Source organism: Perca flavescens, chromosome 4 (assembly GCF_004354835.1).
Source record: "Perca flavescens isolate YP-PL-M2 chromosome 4, PFLA_1.0, whole genome shotgun sequence".
NCBI lineage: Eukaryota > Metazoa > Chordata > Actinopteri > Perciformes > Percidae > Perca > Perca flavescens.
In genome coordinates, this window is record NC_041334.1 from 7,148,468 (window position 1) to 7,162,442 (window position 13,975).

The window sequence follows — 13,975 nt, forward strand, 5'->3', positions numbered from 1 at the left end:
ATGTTATTTTGTTATAAACGTGGAGCGTTTGTGATAAAGTGATGATTAATGTGCCCAACAACATCATCTCTGCAGGAAATGTGCTTAAACCTACAGCAAAGAGATTATAAAAGACTGGAGACGCAGTTTTGCTTATTGCATTTGAATATTGTCCACTAACAGTAGGTTAAGTCTTTAAAAAATAAATATCAACGGTATTTTCATTTTCATTTTCAAATCGTTTGAAAATTGCATTTTCATTTTTACTCAAATAAGATACTACATCTGTGGAAAATTGTAATGCTATCGTGGAATTATATTTCCGTTTTGAGGTTTACATTATTATTTTAATAAGTCCGCTATGGGCTTCCATAAACATGTAGCTTGAAGATCGTAAATTTTAAGTCAATCCCATAAAGTGTCCTATGTCGGGTCAGCGAGGAGGTTGGGCCAGTCTTTTAACCACGGCAGACGGATGTACAGGTATGGTGGAAACAGGCCTGCATGTCTGTTTAGTATGTTTATTTCTTCTAATTTATGACAGAATAAAATGTATGTGTAAAACTGTTTTAGGACTGTATATCTAATAGCAGATGTTATTGTTCCCATTGGTAAGTAACCTAAAATGACTTTCAGTGAGGGTTGGAAGTGAGTTATCGGAGGAACTTAAGGTGGAGAACAGAACCACTCCATGTGTGACTGTGATTAGCCTTGTCCTTTATTAACATTTTAGTCAATTGAATATTTAGCAGAGTGGGAAAAGAATATGGACTTTAATTTTTGCAGACAATGGGGCTATCTGGAAGCAAGAATATTGCCCTACAATTTGGATTGTCAGAGGTATTGTTTAACTGACTTGTTCAATCATTAACAAGTCAGTTAAAGAAATGCGGCAGAAAACATGGGAGAAAGAAAAGAAGCAAATGAGTTCATTTCAGATACAGGAAACAGTGGATAAAGCAAAAAGCTATTTTGCCTGCAAAAGAAAGAATTCTGTTATCATAACCTGGTTGAGGCTTGGGCATTGTGGGTTTAGGAGTAGGCTGGCTCTGACTGGGAAACACCCAGATGGAAGCTGTGAATGTGGCGGTTCAGAAAAACTCAGAGACAGTAAAACACACCCTCATTCGGTGTAAGAACTGTGTTCTACGAAGTAAAAGCTTTTCAGAGACCTGGGAGCAGCAGTTGGACAGTGGTGGAATGTAACTAAGTACATTTACTCAAGTGTACAAATTTGAGGTACTTGTACTTTAATTGAGTCTTTTGTTTTCATGCCACTTTCTGCTTCGCTCTGTTTTAGAGATAAATATTACTTTTTACTCCATTAATGTGACAGCTTAAATTACTTGTTACTTTACTAATTACGGTAAGATTTTTGCACACGAAACACATGTATTTTATAAAATATGATGTTTTATTTTAAATTAAACTACTCAAGAATATATAAGCCTACAAGTAGCCTAAATCTCAAATGATTAGCAGATTAAAAACTTAGTTGATTGACAGAACTGATCATTTCCAGTTTCTAAAATGTGAGGATTTTTTTGCATTGAGTACTTTTACTTTTAATACTTTAAGTAGTCCTACATTTTCCTGATGATACTTACTTACTTTACAGTGTGGTTTTAGTAGACTACTTTTACTTAAGTGAAGGATTTGAAATGTATACTTTCTCCACCACTGGTATAATAAATGTAAAAGACTGGTTGTAACCATATACAGTATATAGAAAGTTGTAACAAACAGCAGAGGGCAGTGATACGCCATTGCATCGTCTAATCTGCCTAATCTAAAGAAGAAGAAGAATGTTGTGTGTTTTATTACGTAGGTCTATACCGGAAATGCTGTTATGTATTGAAGCGAGTTTCACTCATCTTCCAGTTGACCCTGCTCCCTTCTTTGGCCTGACTTTGTTGTTTTCTCTGTTCAAAGAAAGGAGAGCGAGGGGTCGGAAGGACACGGCTGTTGTTGACAACATGTGGACGTTTTTCTATGTATTGTTTGAATCGTGAATGATTCGTGAGTACGTATGGATACAGTCGGTGGGGACAACTGGCGGAGACGCACGAGGAGCGCGCGAGCCTACAAACAAGCTGTAGCACGAGCTGACGAGTCCTGTGTGCTGCGGTGTCTGAGCGTTGGAAACACGGAAGACGGCCATGACATGGAGGAGGACATCGGCCTCTTCAAGCAGGACAGTCTGGAGCGCAGGGTCATGGCGCCCCGCTACAGCCTGCTGCGGGAGGTGGGAAGGGGCACATACGGCGTGGTGTACGAAGCGGTGGCCCGGAGGACCGGTGCGAAAGTTGCCGTGAAGAAACTGCGATGCGACGCGCCGGAAAACGTAGAGCTCGCCTTGCAGGAGTTCTGGGCGCTGGCGAGTCTGGAAAAACGGCATCAAAATGTGGTACAACTGGAAGAGTGTGTGCTACAGAGGAACGGTATGGCTCAGAAAATGAGTCATGGGAACAAAAGGTCCAAACAGTACCTGCGTCTGGTGGAGACTTCACTAAAAGGTGGTGAGGCTCTTTAGCTCTTCAACGTTAGCTGTGTAACGTTATGTTAAGAGCTGCATTTTGGTTTAGATTTTTGCCTAATAAAAAGCAACACATCAGAAACTAGCTGTAGTGTTGTAGCTATGGGTTTTGGTGGTCATCCGATATATCCAACGAAATGTTAAATTGCAATATATGTAATAATGTAGTTCTGACTTCTTATTCCAAGCAGGAGGTAGCATTGTTTTTGTCGCCATGACACAGACTCGCTGGGGGGGGATGGGTAGATTTTGTAAGGGAGCTCCCTAGGCACACAAACTAAAATGAAGTCTGCTGTGTTGGCAGTATTCACAGAGGTGTTTTACACATTCCTTTTGATAGTCAATTAACGTAAACCAAACCCACCACGTCAACAAAGTGTTTGCCTTTTTAAGCCTGTCTTAATGTGCTGTGCTGGTTCCCTTTGCGGTTTCTATGATAAATCACAGTAAGGTAATATTGTGAAACGCAGACTGGCCATCACTCTAAACCAACTGTGTGCAGTTATACCTGCTTTTATAGTTCTGGTACTTGATCTGTTTACAGGTATTTGAAATATGCATCTCAGTCAAGGACTTGTTGAAGGCGTTTTAGCATCATAAATAGTAGACAGTCTATTCATAATGGATACACCTCAGTTCTTTTGGCTTACAGTGGGTCATTTAATGATGATTTTTCTCCTCTAACCGCATCTAAAATTCATGCCAAAGCATGTTGGAGATGCTGTGTAATGGTTCCACAGTGTCTCAGCGTGTTGAGATTCAGATAAATACCACCCACACATAACCTTTTCAAGCAACACCCTGATAAAGAAAGGCAGGGCACATCCAAAGAGATTGGAGTGGAATTGCTTACTGTCAGTTAGTTAGTTAGTGAGTGCACATTCACTGGCTGTTGGGAAAGTATAATGATTTCAGCCTGGTATCAAATCGTTAGAATTATTCACACACATTGTGTTGCATTACATAACCACAAAAAATATAATATAATATACATTTTTTTTAAAAGCAAAATAGATTATTTTTCTTTGCACATGTAGCTGTTTGAAGTAGTGTGTATGTTTGCATCACTGTGCGAATGACCGGTGTGCATCCGTTGCAGGTGAGAGAATGCTTGGTCCTCCAGAGGAGTCTTGTTACCTCTGGTTTATCATGGAGTTCTGTGAAGGCGGCGACCTCAACCAGTTCATCCTGTCTCGGCGGCCCAACTCACAAACCAACAACAGCTTTATGCTGCAGCTGACCAGCGCCGTTGCTTTCCTGCATGAAAACAACATTGTCCACAGAGACCTCAAACCTGACAACATCCTCATCTCAGAGAAGTCAGGGACTCCAATTCTCAAGGTGGCTGACTTTGGCCTGAGTAAAGTTTGCGCTGGTTTAGGAAACCGCAACGAGCGTAAAGAAGGCGAAGACAAGAACAAAAGCGTTAATGTCAACAAGTTTTGGTTGTCATCGGCGTGTGGCTCAGACTTCTATATGGCTCCTGAGGTGTGGGAGGGTCACTACACAGCCAAAGCGGACATATTTGCCCTAGGCATCATTATCTGGGCCATGTTGGAGAGAATTACTTTCATTGATGCTGAGTCTAAGCGGGAGCTGCTGGGTTCTTATGTGAGACAAGGAGTGGACATTGTGCCGGTGGGCGAGGCACTGCTGGAGAATCCAAAGATGGTACTAAACATCCCACAGAAACGCAGGTCATGTATGTCCGATGGAGTGAGGAAGCTGCTGCAGGACATGCTCGCCGTCAACCCTCAGGACCGGCCCGATGCTTTTGAGCTGCAGGCCAGAATGGACCAGGTTACGTGTGCTGCATGACCCTCAACCACATTGTTTCACAGGTACTATGCCTTCATCTTCATATAATCAAAAAAACTGCAAAACTATCATGTCACAATTTTTTTCAGGCAGGATCCAGATACACAATCTTATCCCGTTTTTTATTTTTACAATGTTGCTACACAATATGGAAAGGTATGGAATTTGATTTTAGTCATCAGTTCTGAATAAGTATGGGGAGAAAAAAAAAAAAAAGTATGGAAAATATTAATGTTTCCAGACTATTTTCCCAGACTATTTCCCCACTTCTGTTTTATAGAATCTAAAATTTAGCATTTCAGTGTTTTTTCTTTCTTTTTCTCGTTTATGAATTACTGCACCTCTTATTTAAAGGACAATTCCAGCGAAAAATTAACCTAGGATTTAATAATGTGTACCGAGTTGAATATTCTCTGGGATCTGTTTTCATGCTAATCAAATGTGTCTCTAGCTTTAAACAAGTTACTGCAAATTGGTGGTTAGGTGCTAACGCTACCTTTCGGGGCTGATGGTAAATCTCTATTTTATACCACTAACGAGGCTCAAAATAGCACCACGCTTCAACGGTAGCATAATGAGGGTCCTTACATGTAAACCGAAGCATTGAGAACTTTTTAAGTGTACAGACAGTTTATTAAAAAGATAGATTAATGAAGACCGTAGCGTTCATGTTTACATGCGGGCGCCATCTTGGAAAACAGTCATGAGCAGTCGAATCACGAACGCTGTGTTTGAGCTATGTTACTGGTTGCACGGCATTCGTCTTTGGACTGCTCATGACTGTTTTCCAAGATGGCGCCCTCAGAAAGCCGAAGCAGTGCTACTTGGGCGGAGTGATATGCCTGCAGCACCTAAGAAGCCCCGAGCAGACAGTACCAATGCTTCGCCTTTCTGAGAATATAGTTCCCAGTTTGTATACGGTTAGAAGATGGCTTTGTCTCATGTGACCTTGTCATTTGTACACGCTGTGACTATACAAATTACAACATGTAAATGGAACATGTTGGCGTTATTTTGTCACTTATTCGGAGCAGTAGGCTAGTTGGAACCGATTTACCTTCAGGATCCGTGCTAGGCTAAGCTACCAGTGGGGCCGTCGGACAGAGTTACAACACGCACGGAGATGAGAAGGGTATGTATGGACTGCTCAGTGTCTTGCGCAACCACCCTCTGCCCTCTCAGCCAAGAAATGGTAGTGCCTGTTATTGTATTTACTTAAAATGTCAAGAAATAAACGTAAGTAGATTTGATTAGGGATACCAAAGAATCAAACCGATAAAATACTGAATTCAGATAAAATGCTCTCTGACCTAAACCCTAGGTTTGTATCTGGATATCTTACCTTGATAAAGACAAACTCGTTGATGCAGATGTAATTGCACACAGAGAGCATTGTAATCGGAACGCTATCCAATTAGTCAGACCATATCTGGAGGTGGTTTGGCTCACATTGTGACCAAATCTCAGTCGGGGGTAAATGCAATCTGTAGTCAGGCTACATTCTTGAGAAAAGAATCCTGTGAGCATGTTATAAGGTCACCTAACACTGCCGCCTAACCCTGCTCTCTCAAGTTGCCCAACAAAAAGCCACAGGCAAGGAAATCAGTAGAGCACATACTAAGGCTGCTCGATTATGGAAAAAATAATCACCATTATTTTGGTCAATATTGAAATCACGATTATTTAACATGATTGCTCATTAACTTTTGGTTATAATGGATAGTGTCCAGGGTATAATCTGTTAGTGTCCTTTATCTCACAGAAAGAGTCTTTGGATCAGAATAAAATCTGTTTTACTACTGTGAGTCGGTTCAGCTTTACAGATATCACACATAAAGTTCCACAGCTAATGAACAGTTCCACAGACCTAACACAATGTGCATCTCACATCACATGTTCACTCACTATGAACACTACTACTGTCATTACTAAACATTGTGCCAAAATATCAACAATAATGTCGCAGTCAGTGGGCTTATTTGCTAGCTAACCTTAGGAAAAATCCAGCACATAGACGGCACCTTAGAGTAACGTTATGTGAAACAGGTGATTTAACGTCCCTGCTCATTTACATACAGTTTAACAACAAAACTAAATGCTGAGGGGAACATTACTATGTTTTTTCATGTTGGTTTTGAGCAGTATGCCTATGCAGCCCTACTAAGCTGGAAAAAATGTTAAACAGTAAGTGAAAACAGCGTGTCGGGGAAATACGTCTACTACAGCGGGACCGAAGGTTAGCTAACGTTGGCTGTTCCCAGACAACTGACTTGGTTTTGCCTTTTTTTGCTCACCAAACGCTGCTGCCATCTTTACTCGCGCTGAGTTTTTCAATTCCAGCGGATGATATGCACACGACTTACCTCCCTGACTGGCTTCGGGAGGGGTGGATGTGCGCGTGTCATTCAGAACACAAGACAAAATGAGTGTTCTTGCAAAACAGAACATGGCAAAATAATCGTTTTTTTCTCGATTATACTAATTTGGTGATCGTTGGGAGCCGAAATTGAATTAATTGCACAGCCCTAGCAAATGCAGCAGCATTATTTCTCTTAGATCCAATCTAATCTTCAGAATGAGGAACAAGAACACTTATTCATCCCAAGTTCAATGGCCGTAATCATGTCATTTTCCAGATAATATATCCAGATATAGACCACATGTTAATACCAGGTGTGTGGGGTCTTTGAGCATGGACTGTGCCTTTTTAAAAGACCATCCTGCTCTAAAAATACTCTATTGTAGAGCCATTTTTTCACTTCTAAAATTATATTTGGGTTTTAATAAAATACTACAAATATATAACTTTTTATGAAATTGATAGCAATGTCATTCCAAGGAATATTGGGAGATACTACTTAATCTCATGGTTTTGTGTTTGAGACACTGTACAATCAGAGTGGACTGAGTATTTCTTTAGTTCCAACAATTCCAACTGAGTGATTTGTGTTCTCTCTAGGGGTTGTGTCACATCAGTGTCAGAAGGTGCCTTCTCCCAGTTAATCTTTCATTCAAATATCAATCATTGTAAGTGTACAAACTGCATAGTTTGAACCAGGACTGTCCGAATTTGGATTAAGTAGCTTGTGAAAGTAAGGTGTGTCAAATTTAGGAGGCTACACATGGTATTTCGATGTGTCAAATGCACATTCATTCAACGTTTGGGTAAATATAACCATTGAATCAGACTTTGTATCGGCAGATGGGTAATATAAAAGGATCAGGAACCGGTCCGGAAAAAAAAGTTCATCGAGACATCCCTGTCTTATCCAAGCCATGACATGTTGGGCCTTTTGCTTTCTTTTTGGTTTAACTGGAGTTGAACGTTAAAGTCTTGAAGATCTCCATTTCGTTTTCTTTGGCGGCAACTATGGTGATAAGCCATAGTTTCAGGTGTGTTTTGGCTCTCACTTACCATGGATCCAGGGTTTTTCCTGGGTCAGAATAGGCCTTTGGGGACGACTATGCACGGCAGCATGATCGGTCCGTGTACGCTAAAGGCAATGAGTCTGTGTTCCCTTATTTTTATTCTCAATTATTTTAATTTTGGTGCCAGTGATTTTCCTTTTTGGGGCTAGCTAAAATCATTTTGGGGGGCACCAAAAATTCCTCTATGGAGGAAAAACCCTTCGCAGAGATCCAAACAGGACGGCGCTTCACACACAAGGGAGTTGAAGGTCAAGTCTGTTGCGCTAACTCCGCCTACCCTCTCTGGCGGACCAATACTGCTGGGTTATAGAAAACGATCACTAACTGTGCGCCGAGTTTGATGTTTCCAATCAATGTTGCTTTCATCAGTGGGCCATAGACTCAATCATTATTATGTTACCTCATTCTGTGATAGATAGGGACTGAACAGACTTTTATTTAAATAAAAATCTTTCAGATTACTACTTTAAAGTTCCAGATGATTTAGTCAAAAGGTTAAAAAAGAATACTGAACACTGGGACATTGTTGCTGGAGAAACACATTTTGTTATTAAATTCCACTCACCTGCATTGTATTGAGTTGGTGACAAAAGTCAAATCATATCCAATCCTCAACACATACATTATGTGCTTGTGTAGGTACAGCTTGGGATAAGTAAGAATGATTTTGTGATTTGGGGTGAACTAACCCTTCAAATATTAGGAGTTGTGTTTTTGATCATTTTTCACTAGTATATGCAAAGACTGTGTCAAAGACTTTGAATAGAGGCAGTCCAGGGCATATTGTCATGTTACGTACCCAATAGCAAAAGACTGTTCTGTTACATTCCATCTGTTGGCCAAATTCCCATGCTACATAAAATTGACAAGTCAGTGTTGTCTCGTGTGCTGCAGGATAAAGCTTCTCAACCTCTTTTAAGTCTGTTATGTAACAGAGTGCGTGTGGAAACTCTATGACTGCATAGCTGGGAACAAACTGTGGCTACACATCAAAAATAGCGCAAAATGACATTCTGCGACATTTAAAGAACTGCTTGTTTATTGCTACGGTCATATGGTCAAAATGAAATGATTTATTAATGTAACAATAACTTATTATTTAAACAGCAAAAGGTGTGTGTTGTGTGTTGTGTGTGTGTGTGTGTGTGGCACCGGGTTTCAGTACACAACTGTAGTACCTAACTTTATTATACCCCTTTTTCACACCAATGGCTCAACCAGGGTTATACCCAGGTCGTATATGTGTTTGAATGGGTTAACCCTCCGCCATCTACGCAGCAGCTTCAACAGCAGAGCGGAGCGGTTCAATTAATTTCCCAACAATCTGCTGGCAGTGGGTGCCCGCATGTTCGCTATTCTGTCTTTTGCAGAGCTGTAGCAGAGTTTTACAGGCAGTTTTGCCTGTAAAAACCCAGCGTTTGAAAGTAAACTCATGAAAATAAGTTTTGTTTAACTACCTCGGCACTGGCGCTCTTAATCCCTCGCAAGAGACACCCATCTGCAGACTGCAGTTCAGTGCAGCTGCTGGGGAGCGCAAATCTCTTAATTTTCTGTCTTTTTTAAGAAATAGTGAAGCCAACAGCAAAGCCCAACTTTTAATGATATATAGAAATGTTCTCCCCTTGTCTTAAAATAGTCCAAAATCGATACTAGAGTAACCTAGTTCCTTGCAATAAATATGCAGAGGAGAAGTCAAGTGTTTGTTGGTTATTTATTTGTGCTTTAGAATGTAATCATTGTGAAACAAACACAAAATAAGCATTTCTCTCTCCCTACTGTATAATGAAAATTCAAGATACAAATATTAGTTCTGCTGGTATACAGCTGGACTGGAGTATGCAATGTTAGCTATTCACTGAATATGACATTTAAAGCCCCTCCCTTTACTAGCACTTAAGGGATATACCCATGTTGACTGGCTTTATTTGAATTTCCAAAAGAAGGGTTGAACCCAGATCAGACAACCTTGGCCCAACCCTGGTAGGTGGTGTGAAAGAGGTATTAATGATGAGAGACAGACAAGATGCCACTTCCTTTTTTTTTTTTTTTTTTTTTTCTTCTTCTTCTTCAGCCATTCCAGAGACTTAAATTAGCAGTATTCCAGCCTGAGACGTGTTTCTCTTTACTCAAGGTGACCATGTCCCACATAGACAAACTGTAAATTCTCAGTTTGTGCCTGTTACTGTTGAACCACATGTTTGTTTGTTTGTTTGTTTTTTTTAAACATTTTAAATGACAATATTGATGTTTTCTCTGCAGACTTGTGTTTCTACCGGTAGCTGCTACATCAGCGAGGGTCTGGCTGCTTTGAGCTGAAGACTGTGAAGATAAAGGAGAAGCAAAGGAAACTCGTGACTCGTCAAGTTTAGATGCTGAAATGGGATTTTTGTTTTCTTTGAATCTGCCAATTCAATAGAGAATATTTCTCTTGACCTGTATATTATGATAAAGCAAGAAAACATTCCTGCTGCTTAGTGGGAAGCTTGATTAAACGGATGTAACCATCCCTTCATCAAAGAATAGAGGTTTGGAGAAATTCCCATCAGAAAACATGATGGTGACACTGCTTAACAAAGGACGGTGCATCGATTGACTCTAAATGTAAGCTAAGATGCGTGCACGTGTGTAGGGGCGATCGTCTCCGTGTGTCGGGCATTTTGATAATATTGGATGAAAACAACTGCTACTGGAAAACCTCTCACTTCAAGTGGTGGAGTTTCTGTTGTCTAAAACTTGAGTGGAGTCTGGTTTAATGTCAGATGTTTGACTTTGCTGCCAGTTTGGATTGTATTCCCCATGCTGTAGTGTTGGTCGCCACACTAGGGAACGTCATTGCCCTGCGTTTCCCCAGGGAGATTTGACAGCTTTATGTACTGACAAAAAAAAACGTGTCAACATCCTTTTTCTGTTGTTGGGTTTGAATTTCTCCAGACATCTGTTGGTTTACATGGAAGAACACTACACAGGAGTCATTGTTAGTTATTAGAAGTGAGTGACTGTAAAATCTTCTTTCATATATTCATATATACAGTCAGTTTTCTGTAAATTCAATTGAGACTGTTGGCTAATCTTAAAAACTTGCAAAAAGCTTGTGATTTCAGTACTGTGATCAAGTCATCATGTTCATTAACATCATGTGCATTGCCTGCTATCTCCTGAATCATCCAAAGCTTTTAAAGTGATCGTTAACTTAATAATAATGCAGAATTTGTTATGGTTGACAAATGTCTTTAATCCCACAGTAAGAAACGTATAAGCCACTGGATAATGCTAGGTATTTTTAGACTGGGTTTTGATCACTTCATAATTCTGCCACCTTCCTAAGGTTCACATCAGTGTTGCGTTCATTTAAAGCTCAAATAGTGAAACCTAGTTAGCAGACTGGGTCTGTCTGAGAGTTTCTCATGGAAATGGATAAAGAATTTTTGCTGGCATAGATGCAAAAGCTATGTAAGGAAATCCCGGGTCAAATTTAAGCATAATTGCAGTTAAAATTGTTTAAAAAGTAAATTTTCATACTCTTTACAAGTATGTTATGAGTACATAGGGAAAGTTAAAAGAAAAATTCTGAAACGCGGCGTAAACTAGACACGTGATGGGTGTGAATGTTTAGAGTATATCTGGAGACATGCAGGACATACACAGGCCCGACATTACGTTACCCCTCTTCTTTGACTAGAAACCCAGTGCTGAGTGCAGCTTATTTGATTTCATGGACACTTTGATTTTCACTGTAATCTCATTGGTTATACCTAGTGGTGCCTTGAATTTGCAAGTCAGGTAACATTTAGATCAGCGGTCTATTGTTCTTTGATTTGGCACTCCAAATACATTATTCATGGTATATGGTCTCGATAATTTAGTTTCTTCAGTATTTTGGGTGTAATTATGGATGAGGAATGATAAATGTATTATTACTATACATATATTTACTATTTGGAATTGTACTGTTTTTCTGTAGAACATTTGTTGAGTAAAATCTAATTTTTAAAGGGAACTGAAGATTGAATGTTTGAACAGGTGCCATTCATGTTAAAGGAGCAAAGCCGCAGAGCTGTTTCTTAGCGTTTTGGGTGGATTACGAGTTCTAAACTGTGATGAATCGGATGTTTCTTGTTGAGAAATAATCACACTTTATCTAAGTGTTGCTAAAATCAGCCACAGGCCGTTTGTGAGGTCTAATTGTGCCTGTGATGTGAAAAAAACGAGCTTAGAAGCATGTTGGAACATTTGTACTGTGAACCACAGCTGAATATTGTATCTCGGTTGATATTTTTGGCCTGAAACCAAAGGTCTGAAGTCTGTTATGTTGAACTAAACTGGGACCCTGAATGTTTTCAACGAATCCGATTTCTTTTTTTAATTGTACTACCTCATGTTTCTGCACATTTTCACATTTCCTTTTCTGAGCCATAGTTAAATTTTTCCAACAAAAACATTCCTCAGTTAGAGACAGCCTGGCAGATTTTAAGACTTTTATTTAATGTCATCAACGTATTTGTTAGATGTGTGCAGTTTTCCTTGGATTGTGAATGCATCACATTGGTTTGGAATAAGTGACGTTTGACTTCTCTCTGTTGCTTTGACTGTTTCTTTCTGTTTTTCCTGATGCATTGAGAGAAATGGGTTTACATTGGTCCAGATGTTTACACACCTTTTAGCTCAACACAGGCCGTGATGTACGGAGTTAATTTCTTCAACTTCTGTGAAAATGGTTCCTCAGTTTCCATAATGTATGTGCAGTGTTTTATTGTGTAGGGTAGGTATGATCATCTTGAATTGAAGGTGAGCTAATGGTAGCGCTTAGCCTGACTTATCCACTCACACACCGTTCTTTATTCTGATTTCTGAGGAACTGCTTTCATATACTTTAATTTAGAGGAATGTACTTAAAATATCAAGAGATTCAAGCAAACCCTCAACATATTCCCCTTAAGTCTGTGTAGCTGCCCCTGGAGGTTTTCCTTTGGTGTTTGAATAATGTACCTGTATAGTGTGCAGTAGCACCACGTTTGACTAAACTCTGATGACTAATGGGTCACTTTTGTTACATACAACACTTTTCTATGCAACTCTTCCTTTGTGGATACACTATGGAACAATCCAGGTGTGGCTCATTCTCTTTTAGTCCTCTGCTTCTCATCCTGACAGGAACTGGACTATACCACTGGACATTGTGTTCAGATGACTTGACCCTTTATTTCAAAATTACAGTCCTTGGTTGTACATGATGCTAAAGCTGTTTGCTTTAATTAAAGGTGCAGTAGTTAAGCCTTATAAAACTAACTTCCTGTCATATTTGCTGAAACTGACCCTATGTTCGAGTAGAACTACATGAAGCAGGTAATAAAAAAAATAAAAAAAATCCCGCTCTTCAGGCACCACCTGCAACTTGTAGTGTGATTTTGCAAAAATGCCCTTGTTGGGGGAGGGGCGTAGGAGACCGTTTTGGGCTTTAACGGAAAGGGGGGAGGGACTGAGAAGTTGTCAATGTTCAAATGTTTTGGCTGAGTCCTGGATTTTTGCAATCCTACCTGCGGCATCTTTAAAAGAAAAATGTTTTTATTGCTGACTTTGTACATATCTTGGTTCTGTTTCAATAAAGGTTGGAAATACCTCGTATCTGTTTGAATTCTTAACATTTTTATGACAATGATTGGAATGTGTAGGAGACGTGAGAATACGTTCAGTATAGCTTGAGAATGCTCAGGAAAATCATGAGCATGTTTCCATAAAAGTTAGCTGGGTGCTAACTTGGAAACAACTGACGCGAATTGTTTTTTACATTTTTACTGTGTTAATTAGAATTTGATTTACTGCTGCCTTAGATTGGAAATGTAAGTCCTGATGCCCTCACATATAGTTTAAAATACATCTGCAATAGAAAGATTTTAAGGAGAAGGCTTTCATTGTTTTATATTTTTGTAATTGTCAACAAATCCCATGAAAAGACCATCAAAGTCCATCTCTCAATACTTATTGATTTCCCTACCCTGTCTGTGGCACTCATGCCGCCGCTCATGTCATATCGGAATTATGAGATTCTGACTTGTAAAAAGCTTTCATGTCAACAACTAAATTATAAAGGACGTTTGTTGGGGACTATTTTTAGCGGTGGATTAATCCACATTTGGTCCATTGGTGAGTTTTTAATAGTTATTAGAACACAATGGATTATTTAATTGTTGGTTTTGGTCCTTTAATGGAATGTGT

The 13,975-nt window shown here is 39.6% G+C and overlaps 1 protein-coding gene across 1 annotated transcript; it reads left to right on the forward strand.

The window, feature by feature from the left end:
• The first annotated feature begins 1,787 nt into the window (after positions 1-1,787).
• LOC114554416 (serine/threonine-protein kinase 35-like) lies at positions 1,788-13,384 on the forward strand. Its single transcript, XM_028576253.1, has 3 exons — positions 1,788-2,495; positions 3,615-4,356; positions 10,022-13,384. Exons 1-2 carry the CDS (start codon positions 2,009-2,011, stop codon positions 4,331-4,333), a joined length of 1,206 nt encoding a protein of 401 aa, XP_028432054.1. The 5' UTR covers positions 1,788-2,008; the 3' UTR covers positions 4,334-4,356; positions 10,022-13,384.
• Positions 13,385-13,975: the final 591 nt, after the last annotated feature.

What these genes read in the sequence shown, in the direction of transcription:
- LOC114554416 (XM_028576253.1), top strand. Translation starts at nt 2,009, where the DNA reads ATGGATACAGTCGGTGGGGACAACTGGCGGAGACGCACGAGGAGCGCG. An exon ending in GGTGGAGACTTCACTAAAAG is followed by an intron (nt 2,496 to 3,614) that starts GTGGTGAGGCTC and finishes CATCCGTTGCAG; the next exon opens with GTGAGAGAATGCTTGGTCCT.